Source organism: Natator depressus, chromosome 5, assembly GCF_965152275.1.
Source record: "Natator depressus isolate rNatDep1 chromosome 5, rNatDep2.hap1, whole genome shotgun sequence".
Taxonomy (NCBI): domain Eukaryota; kingdom Metazoa; phylum Chordata; order Testudines; family Cheloniidae; genus Natator; species Natator depressus.
In genome coordinates this window covers 36,915,786-36,931,211 of record NC_134238.1, presented here as the reverse complement: position 1 = coordinate 36,931,211, position 15,426 = coordinate 36,915,786, and the positions used below count along the sequence as shown (strand labels likewise).

Here is a 15,426-nt window from a genome sequence, read left to right as displayed (position 1 = left end):
TGCATTGTTTTGTTTTTTAGTGTAGTTATGTAACAAAAAAAAATCAACATTTTTATTTTGCACTTTCATAATAGAAATTGCACTACAGTACTTGTATTAGGTGAATGGAAAAATACTGTTTCTTTTGTTTATCATTTTTACCGTGCAAATATTTGCAATCAAAAATAATAATATAAAGTGAGCAGTGTACACTGTGTATTCTGTGTTGTAATTGAAATCCGTGTACACTGTGTATTCTGTGTTGTAATTGAAATCAATATATTTGAAAATATAGAAAAACATCCAAAATATTTAATAAATGTCAATTGGTATTCTATTGTTTAATAATGCAATTAAAACCACAATTAATTGATTATTTTAATTATTTTTTTAATCATGTGAGTTAATTGTAATTGATTGACAGCCCTAATTTAAATACAAGAAATTAACATTTCAGCTTTAATTCATGCAATGTTTTATTCTAAAATATTTGAAATTCAGATGTGTATGTATATATGTCTGTATTTATGGAATTTTCCAGGCTGTGTATGTGCTTGAGTACATTTGAACTTTTGTTGTAATGGCGGGAGTTCCCAAGTGTCTGAGATGTCCTTCCTTCATATCCCATCTTTTACCTTAGAGCAATGCCAGTAACTCCTGTTCCATTCCTCAGAAAAGTAGCAACTAATGACCCATTTCTGCAAACATTATTAGGCATAATATTTGACCACCATTCTTGAGGTAGTAAGCACCGCACCTAGTGGTTATTGTTTTATAGACTCAGGCCCTAATATATTAAGTTTAAGTGGAATACAGGGTTTTCACCTACCCTTCATTCAGAGGTCAACTTTTTCGTTTAAAAAAACAAAAACAAAAAAATAAACCACATACACACACACACACCACACATAAGTTTACTTTACAGGTGAAAAGGCTGAACAGTTGCTTTTGAAAAAATAAGCATGATTTTAAAACAGGCACCTGTGTTTTATTTTGTAAATAATCATTCATCTGAGATTTTATATGCCAAGTTTCATTGTGGAGCAAACAGTTATTAACAAGCTGTGAGCCCTTGAAAAACAAAGGTTATTATAGAAACCGTTTCAGGCCTTTCACTCTAAAGGCATAATTTGCCAACATAGGGAGGTGACATCAACAAGAGAGCAGAACTATTTTTATGATAAATACTATAAATAATATGCACTGTCATCTCATGTTTCATGTTTATTTGAAGATTCTGCATTTTTCAAACTTTTCTGAACCAAATCAGATTCTGAAAAGTGTTTAAAGATCTGTCTTTGGCCAGGGCTTCAGCGGTGTGGAAAAACATACCCCTGAGTGATGTAGCTATGCTGACCTAGCTCCTTGTATGGACCCAACTAAGTTGACAGAAGTATGCTTCATCAACCTAGCTACTGTCATTTAGGGAGGTGGTTGTGATGTTGCACTTCATATGTTTATGGAAATATGCTTATGAGTGTAAATATAATATAATTGGAATATGCTTTATGCAAAAGGTCTCTTGTATGGTATCATTACAAGCTTATAATCTACTGAGTGTGTTCATCTTATTTGTATGAATGTATCATTCTTGTATCTGAAGCTAGAAATATGAAGTGTTATTCTGAACTCCTATTGGAACTATTCAAAGTGTGGGCCATTAATGGTGGCTTGGAATCTTGATGGTTCCCATCAACTAGGACAATTGGTGGTAAATGCCTCTGTTTACTTGCAAGCCTCCACTGCATACATGCGGGCCAATCCTGGAGGAATGGAAGGGGGCTCACAGGACATATGACCATGTCACGTGGTAGTGGAATCCATCTTTAACCTGGTGCTTTTCCATTTAGAAGGAGGGGTGGGAACCCAGAGAGAGACAAAGGATTCCCGCCTTGTGCCAAAGCTATAAAAGGGGGTGGGACAGAACAAAGAGGGCTGCAGTCATGAGAAATCCCCTAGCTACCACCTGAGCTGGAACAAGGACTGTACCAGGGGAAAGGATTGGGCCCAGACTAGAAATGAGTCTAGTCTGTGAAAGAAGCTTATTGGAACTTCTCTGCGGGTGAGATTTACCTGTATTCAGTTTCTTAAACATATTAGGCTAAGACTTGCGTGTTTTGTTTTATTTTGCTTGGTAACTTACTTTGTTCTGTCTGTTATTACTTGGAACCACTTAAATCCTACTTTTTATACTTAATAAAATCACTTTTGCTTATTAATTAACCCAAGGTAAGCAATTAATACCTGGGGGAACAAACAGCTGTGCATACCTCTCTATCAGTGTTATAGAGGGCGGACAATTTATGAGTTTATCCTATGTAAGCTTTATACAGAGTAAAACGGATTTATTTGGGGTTTGGATCCCATAGGGTGCTCGGTGTCTGGGTGCTGGAGACAGGAGCACTTGCTAAGCCATTTTCAGTTAAGTCTGCAGGTTTGGGGGCATGGGTCAGACTCTGGGTCTGTGTTGCAGCAGATTAGTGTATCTGGCTCAAGAAGGCAGGGTTCTGAAGGCCCAAACTGGCAGAGAAAATGGGCTCAGAGGTAGTCTCAGCACATCAGGTGACAGTCCCAAGGTGGTTTCTGTGACCCAGCCCATCACAGTGGTATTCCTACTCCAATGTAAAAACCCCCGTCTCTTGCTGTAGGCTGTAGGCTGCATTTATGCTATGAGTTTATGCTAGTATAATTATAGTCAATCTCCTGAACTTTTTTCAAGTAATTTAAAAACAGATTTCGCGAACTACCATTTAGTAAGATTTAAGAATTAAATAAAATAGGCCTTGAAAAAATTATTGCTTCTTTGTAAAAAGGTGAACACTGGCATCAGTGTAAATAACAGAGAATATAATATTAGTTATACATGTGACAGATTTATAGAACTACTCAAACAAATAAAGTTTAGTTTCAGTTGTTTTTAGCAAAAAACATTGTTAATGCCTACTTTAGTGTCTAAGGGTCACATGTTCGTCCCAGTTAGGGCTTAACATATGTTTAGCTATTTCAGACCTCTGTATACTGAATTGCTAGAAGCATTCCATGCAGTTATGGTCTATGGGTATGTCTACACTGCAGTTAAACACCTGTGGCTGGCCTGTGTGAGCTAACTTTGGCTCACAGGGCGTGGGCTATGCAGCTGCTTAATCGCAGTGTAACCATTCAGGCTTGGGCTGAAGCCTGGGCTCTGGGACCCCATGATGGGAGAGCCCAGTTCTCCAGCCTGAGTGTGAACATCTACACCGCAATTAAACAGCTCACTAGTGTAAGCCCATGAGCCCAAGTCAGCTGACACTGATCAGATACGAGTGTATAATTGCAGTGTAAAGATACCCAAATGGGCCTGACCCTGCAATCCTTATTCAGATAAAACTCCAGTTGAACTCAGTGGGTGATTTGCCCAAGATAGGACTGTAGGATCAGCCCCTATATAATTAAGCATGGGAACCAATGCTTAATATCTTTTTATAGTGACGAATTTATAATTAAAAAGTTAGGAAATTATTCACCCACTTTTCATATGCCGTATACATTAAGGTATATGTTTGAGGCTAATCTCTAACATATTTTGGTGTGTGCACATAGACACACACGCACAGGGTTTTTTCCCCAAGTATATGCTGAACCATATGGTTAGATAAACCAAAACCTAGACTAGTAGAGTTATGTGCCTAGTTTTCCATAACATCATGATTTTTAAATTGCACCATTTTGGTTATCAGGAAAAGCCAATTGTGGCTGACATACTGAAGATAACAATGTAACTTGTTTTACTGAAAATGTAACCTTTGCTGGGAAAGAACATTCTGTTAAAATGTATAAAGCTTTATAACTCTTTTGTAGTAATAATAATAAGAATTAATAACAAACCCAATTTTTTCATCACCTATAGTTGTGTGCATGCCATGGACAGTTCTACACCTAACTGAATATGTCTGCACTCACATACTTGATCTGTCTGTGCATGTCACATATCTGCACACTTAATTTAGGAGCACCCTAATACATCTGCATAGTTAAGCATGCCAACCTTGAAAATCTGGTATATTCTCTGGGCCAAATACTCTCCTTAGTTCTGCTGGTGCAACCTCCATTATGAGCCTCAGGGTCTAATTTAGGAAAGATATATTGCTGTGATGTTTTCAGACCTGTCAACAACACAGCATTAATTCCTCAATGCACAGGAAGCTGGCTTTCTGATCTCCATCTCATTGATGAGACTGTGAAAGCATGCAGTATCAGAATTTGACCTGTAGTAAGTATGCATAATACCAATTACACACACCTCCAGCGTACTGCTATGTGAAGGGTTGCAATGAAACAACACATCTGACCACATTATGAATTATTCTGACAAATTATTTTTTTTAATTCCCCCATAGCAAAATTTATGTCCCGTTTAATGAAAAGTGTGTCTTCATTCATAATAATAAAATTAGTATGTGCCAAAATATCACTTAACTCATAATTCACACTCTGAATGTTTTATACTAGTTCTAATTATAAACTAAGTACAACAAATCCGTGAGCAATTAACATATTTCAAGACTAGAACTACCTTTAAAACTACCTACACCTGCTATTGCCGAACCATCTTCCCCACCGCACTCCCACTTCTGCCTGTTTATTGGTGAATCCCTATGTAAGATGTTTGCTGCTTTGGCTGTTTTTGAAGTTCCTTGTCTTTTCTGGGACCTAGAGGTGCCAGATACCTGTGTACAATATCACCTATCAGTCCCTTAACATATGCTACTGGTAAATCATATGTATTTCTGTACATAGTCATAATGCTTTTTAGTGAAAGATGCTGAATACCCTTTTTCACATTTACCTAGTCATCCTCTGACAAAGCAGTAGATGAAGTTCACTAGAAAATCCAAAGATTAACTCCTTTTCCTGTGTTTTGAGCTAGGAAAGTTTTATTATAGCATTTCTGAATTTACAGGCTCCAGATACCCACTTGGGTTATATATGTTTGGTTTAAAAATAAGAATTAGTAATGTGGGAATTAGATTGAATGTACAGTAAATCTAACCATCTAAGGTGTTTTTTTTTCCACACAGAAGTGCCATAGGGACTTCTGTGCTCTACTACGCTTTAGCAATTGGCAGCAAAATACCCTCACACTGCACAGTAGTGGGACAGTGAGGCAATTTTTCTCTACCTGAACAAAAAGAAAATCACTTTTTGACTGGAGCTATTATATCAGAGCTGGAAAAGGAGATTTTTGCCCAGTAAATAACTAAAAAAATAATTCAGAAACTGTAACTTCTCATAATTCTTAAGTATGTGTCACAAGGGAAGCTAATCCAAGCAGAAATACAGTTCATTTCATCAATAAGCTTTTCTTTGTTTATTTACATCTATTTTTGAGTCATCTAAGCTACATGTACTGTAAATAAGTGCCTTTCAAGATGCAGATAAATATTTTTTAATTTTTATTTTTTATTTAATTTTATTTTCCCAAAGTTTTAACTTATCCATAGAGACATATTCAAATATGACAAAGAAAATACAACAGGAGTTATCTATTCATAAATAAATATTCCTGAGCATTCTAAGATAAATAATAAATTAGGTGACTTTAATGTGAATGGTGACTGTAAAGACTAAGCCCGCAGCCTTCACTCATGCCCAAATCCTGTGGCCTGTAAAAGTCCTCAAAAGTAGCAGATTCACTGTGTTTACACCACACAGAGAACTCCCAACCACAGAAACACTTTGCAATGGGGACGCAGCTTCTCCAGGTAATGAAGAACACTGTCCACATCTATTGAAGGGACACCATCATAGGACCTAATCACATCAGCCACACTATCAGAGGCTCGTTCACCTGCACATCTACCAATGTGATATATGCCATCATGTGCCAGCAATGCCCCTCTGCCATGTACATTGGCCAAATTGGAAAGTTTCTACGCAAAAGAATAAATGGACACAAATCAGACATCAAGAATTATAACATTCAAAAACCAGTCGGAGAACACTTCAATCTCTCTGGTCACTCGATTACAGACCTAAAAGTCGCAATTCTTCAACAAAAAAACTTCAAAAACAGACTCCAATGAGAGACTGCTGAATTGGAATTAATTTGCAAACTGGACACCATTAAATTAGGCTTGAATAAAGACTGGGAGTGGATGAGTCATTACACAAAGTAAAACTATTTCCCCATGCTAATTTGTTCCATACTGTTACTCACACCTTCTTGTCAACTGTTTGAAATGGGCCATCCTGATTATCACTACAAAAGTTTTTTTTTTCCTGATGATAATCGCCCACCTTAATTGATTAGTCTCGTTATAGTTGGTATGGCAACTATATATGGCAACCCATTTTTTCATGTTCTCTGTGTATATATATATCTTCCTACTGTATTTTCCACTGCATGCATCTGATGAAGTGGGTTTTAGCCCATGAAAGCTTATGCCCAAATACATTTGTTCATCTCTAAGGTGCCACAAATACTCCTCATTCTTTGTACTGATCTTTGATGATTCAGTCACTACTACTGCATAGGATGGAGTTAGGAGCAGAGAAGGAATGAAACCATATGGAGCCACTGTCCAGGAGGAGTACAGTCCTTACTCCCTGACTTCCACCGAGTACAAAGTCCATTTATTTTGATAGTATACAGAAGTCAAAATTTGCCTCTCTGACCTTATTCAGGCCAAATTTCCACTTAGTTCAGTCAGTGTTATCTGAGCACAGATTTAAAAGTTTGATTCAAATAAATCCCTGATTCTGCAACTGGATCTACCCTGAGGGACTCAGACATCCATGCAAACAAAGCTCCATTCATTGTAGTGGGACTCTGTGGGGACACAGGGATCTGCGTGTACGGGTCCAGTTTCATGAATAGCATCTAAGAGACCTAGCAGAAGGGGGAAATAGCACAAGTGTCTTTGGAGAATGATCAATAATATTTTCTTAAAGGTGTAGTGAAATACTTTTCAAAATAAATAAATAAGTAAAACAATTTAAGAATCCCTCTCAAGTATCAGAATAGGCATATAGGCCTAGCATTTACAAATACATTTCAAACAAATTATTGAAGAGTCCATTCATCCTTTACTTGCCTGCCAAGACCTGATTTACCTGCCAAGATTCTATATTTCTCCTAATAGAGTTGACAACATCCCTAAGACTCCTAAAGTAAAACAAATTTATGGCAGATTCCTGCATTTTTTTCCCCAGTAAATATTGGTGACATCAGCCACTGCACGAATAACACACAACATAGAACTCAAGTCTTGTCAGTTAAAATGGCTTTCAGTTCATCTTTTAAAAGGAAGATTGAGCATTTACTTCAGCAAATACTATGTAGTAATCATGTGCTTACTGCTTATATAATGCTTTTCATCCATGCATCTCAAATTGATTTACAAATTAGGAAACTAAGGTTCAGAGAAGTGAATTGCCCAAGGTCACAATGCAAACCAGTGGCAGAGTATGGAATAGAACTGGTTTCCAGTCCTCAACCCCTTGGCCACACTGTTCATTCTTTACATTATTTTTTCAGTTTTGTCAAAATTTTCATGTGATTACATACTACTTTAAAGATGTATTATTGAAAGGAAAGCATCCTGGGTTGCTTCTTGCACATCTTTTTTTTTATTATTGTTTGAAATCACATCCATATCTTTTAGTACTGATGGAGCTTGAATATACAGTCAAAACATGCTGTTGCTTTTCTTGTTACTACATGGAAAAACACACAAACTGAATTTTACCAGTTGAAAATACTGCATGCATAAATCACCTACCACATATGGCTGTTACATTTGTTCTAAGCAATTGATTGGCTGTCTGCATACAGGGTACACACATGTTAAACATGAATCTGTAAAGCATATTACAGCCACTCACAAAAAAAATATAAAATTATAAACATATTTGCATTCACTATTCTCTTCTTAAACTACTTAAAATACACCTAAAGACAAGTGTTGGCACATTAGGCTTAATATCGCAACAGGCTGTCATTTTAAATAACAAAATATATCATTGGGGGAAAAAACTGTTTTGCAATGAGTTAATACACATTTCTTTCTTTCATAGGCCATGATCCTGCTATGGGATCTGCTAATGCAATCTTTTATATCCATGAAAAGTTCCATTTGTTTCACTTGGTGGTGATTGAGTGATTACTTGGTGGTATATTAAAATATGTTTGTTTTATGTTGCTGCAATGGTTGTACTGTCTGTAGGCTGTCATGTTTGTCACCACTCACTGAACTGAGAAGATCCAGATATTGCTTTGCAATCACTGCTCGTTTCTTGCATCCAGAAAAGACCACCAGGCTTGCAAAGTTCCCAACCCCTAGCTAAAAAATTGTGTTCTTTCATAGTTTAGCTTTGCTCTCTGCACTTCACCTCCCTCCGCCTCCACACGTTTTCTTTAACTTGTCCTTGGGCAACCTCTGAATACAATACAGATAACAGCATTCCCTGGAGAGCTTCACACTCTCTCCCCCCCCCCCCCCCCCGCCCTTTGTTACTGGAGTCCCAGATCTCTGCTGGACCAGAATGGTGCCTGAGGCATGGTCTTGATCATTTGACTCACTGGGATGCAGTTGCACTACAGTGTTCTGCCTGTGGGTGCCTAATAAATACCCAGCTGAACTGGAGGTACCTCATATAGACAGAGGCAGCATTTTCATTGATGTGTCTTTGAGATCTAACCATCCTGAGATCTCTGTTGTCTGACACTGTGATATTTTTAGTGCTTGAATGTCATTCAGGTATGGTACTTTGAGGCCATTTAGTCCAAAGCCCTACTAATGCATGATTTGATAATCTTTGTGAGTTTCTGACTGATTGTTATTTAAGTGTGGTGTGGGAGAGTGTTGGCACTTAAGTTTAATAATAAGGTACATAACCAGGTTAAGTAAAATATAAAAATTAAAAATGTGTAGATATTCCATAACAGTCCAGCATTCCCATTTCACACCCATTCTGTCTTTATTTGAATCCATCCCACTTTCATTCAAGATGGAGCAAGGTTCAGCAAGTCCTGGCACATCTAAATATACTATCAAAGAAGTGTGGTGTGTTGACGGGCGGATCCAGCTATTATTAAAGGTCTGTGGATGCTGGACCCTTCTCATTTTAAGCTACAGTTATCAGCAAAATCTCTTCTGGTCCTCCGCTCTTTGGAACTATCTTACATGATTCCACAGCTCTTTTAGCTCCTATATCTGCCAGTAAGTGTGATTTGAAAGATGCAGCCCTGAAAGCATGAAGAACAGAATGCTTGGCATGAACTCTCATTAAAATTCTTTCTGCTGTCAGGGAACAATTTATATGCAGATAACTAGTGCAAGCCTGCTAGCCCGTCAGGATCTTTCCTGACAATGCTCTGTACTCTACAATGCACATTATGGATCTGTGACAATGGTAATATGCAAAGATTCATTAGTATCAACAGAACATTGCATACTATCATCGAGCGATAGTTCAATATTTCACTTGATGAATTTTATTACATATTTTGAATAAACTATGTAGCACATTGTTTCCACCATCCATGTGGCTTATAGAAGTAGATGGGTCATTCCTGAATATATTCAAATTTCACAAAAGTTTACTAATAAAATATTTGTGTATTCTCAGTTATTCACACAGCTGTTCCATCATCAAAATAGTATGCTCTCTGTCCTTGAAAACATTGTGTAAAGGAATTGTTACGATGCATGTAACCACTTGTCGAGTAATAACTTGGCTCTTTCAATTTAAAAAGAAATTCCACTGCAGATTGGTTTACAGTACACTTGCAAAACTTCATTTAAATCACACAAACACAGTTCTGTTCTTTTTTAACTAAAGGTATATGTTTAAAAACAGTAAGCAGACAAAATGTACTTTTTTTTGTGTCCACTAACTGTGAAACTGACAAACCAACTTAAATTAAGATTTCCAAAAGGGAATTTGCTCTTGGGCTGGAAGCTTTTATGCTAAGCTTTTGGCTAGAAGTTAAAAATAAAAAGCTTAGCTGTTTGTAATGGAGATGCTGTTAGTCTCTGCTGTAGCAGGACAAGCAGCTCTCTGCATTTTAGTAAAAAGGACTTCATAATATGGCACTTGATATATGGCATTTTTGTACTTCAGTGATTTATAGCAGTATGTGTGTGTGTGACAGAAACTTTAACAATCAATGAGGAATTTTATTTTTCTTTAATTTCCCTGCATTGTTTTCACAGAGAGGTCACTTGTCCCTCAAAGAATATGTTCTGCTTTGTGAGGTTAATAATGCTTCTCATTCACAAATCTAGGAGAGGCAGAGGACATAGGGGAAGGGGAGGGGAAGAATTATATTCACTGATATCATGACAGGTTTCAGAGTAGCAGCCGTGTTAGTCTGTATTCGCAAAAAGAAAAGGAGTACTTGTGGCACCTTACCAGAGACTAACAAATTTATTTGAGCATAAGCTGTAGCTCACCAAAGCTTATGCTCAAATAAATTGGTTAGTCTCTAAGGTGCCACAAGTACTCCTTTTCTATTCACTGATAAGACATCTGGTGAACCTGAGGTGCAAAAAGCTTTGTTCCTTTTCCTTTACTCCATTGGGATGAACTCATCTAGCACTTCTGAAAAGGGAACTTCCCTGGAAATACCTTACCTTCATTATTTTCCTTTTACAATTGCTAATTTTTGAATGTGATTGACCTTTAAACCTGTTGTTATAAGACTGTGAGAAAGAGCTCAAGAGTCACTTTCAGCTGCCTTGGTTCCCATGTGACCGAGATGGAGAATAGATTCAAAATACTGTTCCTCCCCAGGCAATAGGAGACAGAAGAGACAAGCACTGTCACTTCTGAACAGGCTAGTCCTGGAGTAAATTCAGTGTGAAAAAGGAAAGAGTTCCTGTGAATTGCAACTCCTCCTTTGGAGCTTGGATTATTACGGGAGGAGGATTTCAGAGGATTTTTTTTTAATACAAATCTCACTTTGAAATGGAATACGTGGAGTGTGAGCTTTATAAGGGCAACTGAAGTTTCACTGCTAAAAATACTTGGGGAATTTTTCAAAATGAGTATTGTTATGAAGCCAAGATCCCGATCTACCAGCTCCTTAAGGACTGCAGATACAATTTGGTAATGTGTTTTGGGGTTTTCTTTTCCTGATGCTGTCATCCCCCCACCCCCCATTCTCTCACACAAACACACTGAAAAAGTGGCTGTATTTAATGGTGTTTTGACAGATCTTGCATGGTTACTAGAAATGCTCAGCTGTTAAGTTTAATTGAATAGTTAATAGCAAAAAAAAAAAAAATTAGTGTGCTCCTCCTTGTACAACAGTGTGTTCCTAATATTGAATAAGGAATGCAGATTATCAATTAGTCACATTTACTAATCAGTTTAATTCACTTGAGACACTTTTTAATATGTGACACTTGATCTGAATTATAACTTTAGTTGCTGAAATCAAACTTGCAGATTTGTAGTCTCATAGGTAAAATGAAAATTGTAGTTTTCACTGGCTATTTTTGGATACGTATACACAATTAATGGTTTCTGTTGCACTAATAGACTTATTGCTCATGGATGACTGTCCACAGAAAAGACAGACAGCAGCTACAGTGACATAAAGTGAGATTCTGCCTGCATTATGGATTATGCATTTTTCCTCCACTCAGAAAAGTGAAAGTTGACTAAATTAGCAGTCAATACAGTGTGTTTTGTTTTCTTGTTAAATTTATCATCTGGTAATTGTCAAGGTTGTATTATCTGTTGTTTAATTATTCTCATTACTAAACTGAGTGAACTTTGTGGAGCTTGATTAACACAGGAAGGGCAAATTTTCTCCTACCTATACAAATAAACAAATTTAGCTTGTTAGTGAATTTCCTACCTTTTTCTAAATCTCCTCCCTATATCATACCTTATTATGGATATAAAAAACCTACAGTATTTTAGGGTAATGGTTCAGAACCCTGAACTGACACTGTAGTAAACTATGGTGTTTTGGACCACTAAAGTAAAATTCTATACTATTTTTTTAAAGGATTTTTTTCTATTTCTGAAAAATCACAACTGTTGCTTAGAATTAAGCAGTGTATTTCCTAGGTGCTTTCACTGAGATGTGTAATACTAATTAGATACATCTTTAGTTGTCAAACCTGTCAAGTTAACATAGTTGATCTTGAGCTTATAAAAGTTTTGTTTTTGCCATAACTCTGCAAGCTTTTTGATTGAATCACTCCAATCCATACAGTACAGGTGAGAGTGATAATAAGTGGTAACTAATTGTTTCTAGCTATCTTGTATTAAAACAAGATAAAATGGAATAGTGTTAACAATCTCAAACTATTGACCACACTATGCAATCCTCAGAGCTTTCTCAAACAAAACCCTCACTGATGTCAGGGATAATTTTGCCTGAATAAGGACTGCAAGATGTAGCCCCAGGTATTGATTTTTTTATTTTTGTTTTAAATGTAATAAAAATAAGAATTGCAGTGATCTATAGATAAATAGATCTATACTTTGTACAATATTGTGTAAAATGGTGAAGCAATAATGTCCTAGAGGCCTCAACTGAGCTAAAAAAATATATAATCAATCTCAGTATATAGCCTCTAAATCAGTGAGACAGTATATGAATGTCTTAGCTTGTACATAAGAAAACAATATGCAACTACACTAAATATCTTACTTAGAAGTGGAGAGGTTATTCAGAGATACCATTTTTACTACTCTTCTTTCTCACAAAAATGTCTTTCATGCTGATGTGTGCATACCCTACAAGGTCTCTGACATGACAGCTTGATGTTCTGTCTCTCTAATCTATCTTTTTGTCTCATTGTGTGGCCCCCTGTCACTGTAGCACATCTGAATGAATATACTGATCTGCTGGGATGGAATATATTTCCTGCTAATTGTGAATATTGAATTGATGTGCACTGAGATCCATCATTTCCTGGCAATTTGGAATCATCCCTCGTGCAGAGGAAGTGGTTAGCAGGGGAATCCTTGGGAGCATGGATCTGTGGGGCTTGCCCTGGTCTCTAGTGGTTTGAAAGTTGAACCAAACCCTTGTCACTTCTGTGAGGGGACAAACCCTATCTCTTATGAAAGAATTGACAGGAAAATTGAACAAGTGAAAACTCCTGGAATGCTCTAGCCCCAACACAGAACTAACTTCCGTAGGGGATCGTTGGGATCAGTGAATAAAATTGTCAAAAGAGCCTAGATGATTTATAATCCTAAATCATTTAGGCACTTTAGACTCATAAGTCACTTAGGCACCTTTGAAATTTTTATCCAGTGTCGTCATTTCAAACCAGAATGGTGATGAAAGTTGAATCTAGACAAATTCAGTCTGCAGATAAGGTATAAATTTTTAACGCTGAGAGCAATTAGCCATTGGAACAATCTACCAAGGGTCATGGTAGATTCTCCATCACTGACAATTTTTAAATCAAGATTGGATGTTTTTCTAAAAGATATGATCTAGGAATTACTTTGAAGAAGTTATATGGCCTTTTATATACAGGAGGTCAGATTAGATGATCACAATGGTCCCTTCTAACCTAGGAATCTAAAGAAGCTCTTTAATGACCTGAAAATCAAAAAGGAATCCTACACAAAATGGAAACATGGATGAATTGCTAAAGAGGAGTACAGAAAAATATAGGGACAAAATCAGAAATGCTAAGGCAAAAAATGAGTTACACCTAGAAAGGGACATGAAAGGCAATCGGAAGAGGTTCTTTCCATATGTTAACAGCAAGAGAAAGATGAAGGAAAGTGTAGGTCCTCTACTTAGTGCGGAATGAGAGCAACTATCTAATGACATCAAGAAGGCTTCAGTCTTCACTAAAAAGGTTAATGGTGACCAGATACTCAACACAATGAGTATTAACAATAAAGGGGAAGGAATGCAAGCAGAAACAAAAGGAACAGGTTAAAGAAGGTAAATTTGATGTATTCAAGTCAGCAGGGGCTGCTGAAATTCATGCTAAGGTGCTTAAAGAACCATCTGAACCAATCTCGGAACCACTAGCAATTATCTTCGAGAACTCATGGAGGACAGATGAGATTTCAGAAGACTAGATAAGGGCAAAACAGTACCTATCTTTCAAAAAAAAGGGAACAAAAAGGACTCAGCGAATTATAAACCATTCAGCCTAACTGTAATACCTGGAAAGATAGTAGAAGAAATGATTAAACAATCAATTTGTAACCCCCTGGAGGATAACGGTATTATAAGAAATAGCCAGCATGGATTTGACAAGAACAAATCATGCCAAACCCACCTACTTTCCTTCTTTTACAGGGTTATTGGCCTAGATATGATATATGTAGATATGATATATCTTGATTTTAATAAGGCTTTTGGCACAGTTCCACGTGGCGTTCTCATAAGCAAAGCAGGGAAATTCAGACTAGATGAAATTACTATAAGGTGGATGCACAACTGGTTGAAAGACTCAAGGAGTATAGTTTATCAGTGGTTTGCTATCAATCTGCTATCCAGTAGTGTTCTACAGGGGTCAATTCTGGGTCTGGTACTGCTTAAATGACATGGATAATGGAATGGAAAGTATGATTATAAAATGTTTGGATTGCACCAAGATGGGAGGGGTTGTAAGCACTTTGGGGGACAGGATTAGAATTCAAAATGCCCTTGGGTAAATTGGAGAGTCGGTGTGAAATCAACAAGATGAAATGTAATAAAGACAAATGCAAAAAAACCTACTCTTTGGAAGGAAAAATCAAATGCACAACTACAAAATGGGAAATAACTGGCTATGTTGTAGTATTGCTGAAAAGGATCTGGGGGTTATAGTGGAACACTTATGAACATGAGTGAACAACATGATGCAGTTCCAAAAAAAAAAATGGCTAATATCATTCGGGGGTGTGCTACAGGAGGTAATTGTCCCTCTGTGCTTGTCAGAACCTGAGCTGGAATACTGTGTCCAATCAGAGCTCCACACTTTAGGAGAGATATGTACACATTAGAGAGAGTCCAGAGGAGAGCAACAAAAATGATAAAAAGTTTAGAAAACCTGTCCGGTGAGAAGATATTTAAAAACAAAACAAAACTGGGCATGTTTAGTTTTGGGGAAAGAAGACTGAGGCGGGACCAGATAACAATCTTCAAATATGTTGAGGGCTCGTACAAAGAGGACAGTGATCAATTGTTCTCCATGTCCTCTGAAGGGAAGACAAGAAGTGATGGGCTTTATCTGCAGCAACGGAGATTGAAGTCAGACATTAGGAAAAACTTTCTAACTGTAAGAGTACTTAAGCTCTGGAACAGGCTTCCAAGGGAAGTTGTAGAATCCCCATCACTGGAGGTTTTTAAGAAAAGGTTGGACAAACAACTGTCAGGGATGGTCTAGGTTTACTTGGTCCTGCCTCTGCTCAGGGGGCTGGACTTAATGACTTCTTGAGGTTTCTTCCAGCCCTACATTTGTATGATTCTATTATTCTGTAATG

General features: G+C 37.1%; 1 protein-coding gene across 9 annotated transcripts in view; it reads left to right on the top strand.

Annotated features, from left to right (window-relative positions):
• PDE4D (phosphodiesterase 4D) overlaps positions 1-15,426 on the top strand; it is a 1,096,073-nt gene that overhangs the window by 852,349 nt on the left and 228,298 nt on the right. The window contains exon 1 of one of the 9 annotated variants that reach the window (XM_074952579.1): positions 10,887-11,073. The exons of the other annotated variants lie outside the window; for them this stretch is intronic. Within the exon in view, the coding sequence (XP_074808680.1) occupies positions 11,009-11,073 (65 nt within the window). The 5' untranslated portion in view covers positions 10,887-11,008. Of the gene's footprint in view, positions 1-10,886; positions 11,074-15,426 lie in introns of those variants that run through there. 9 annotated transcript variants of the gene reach the window in all.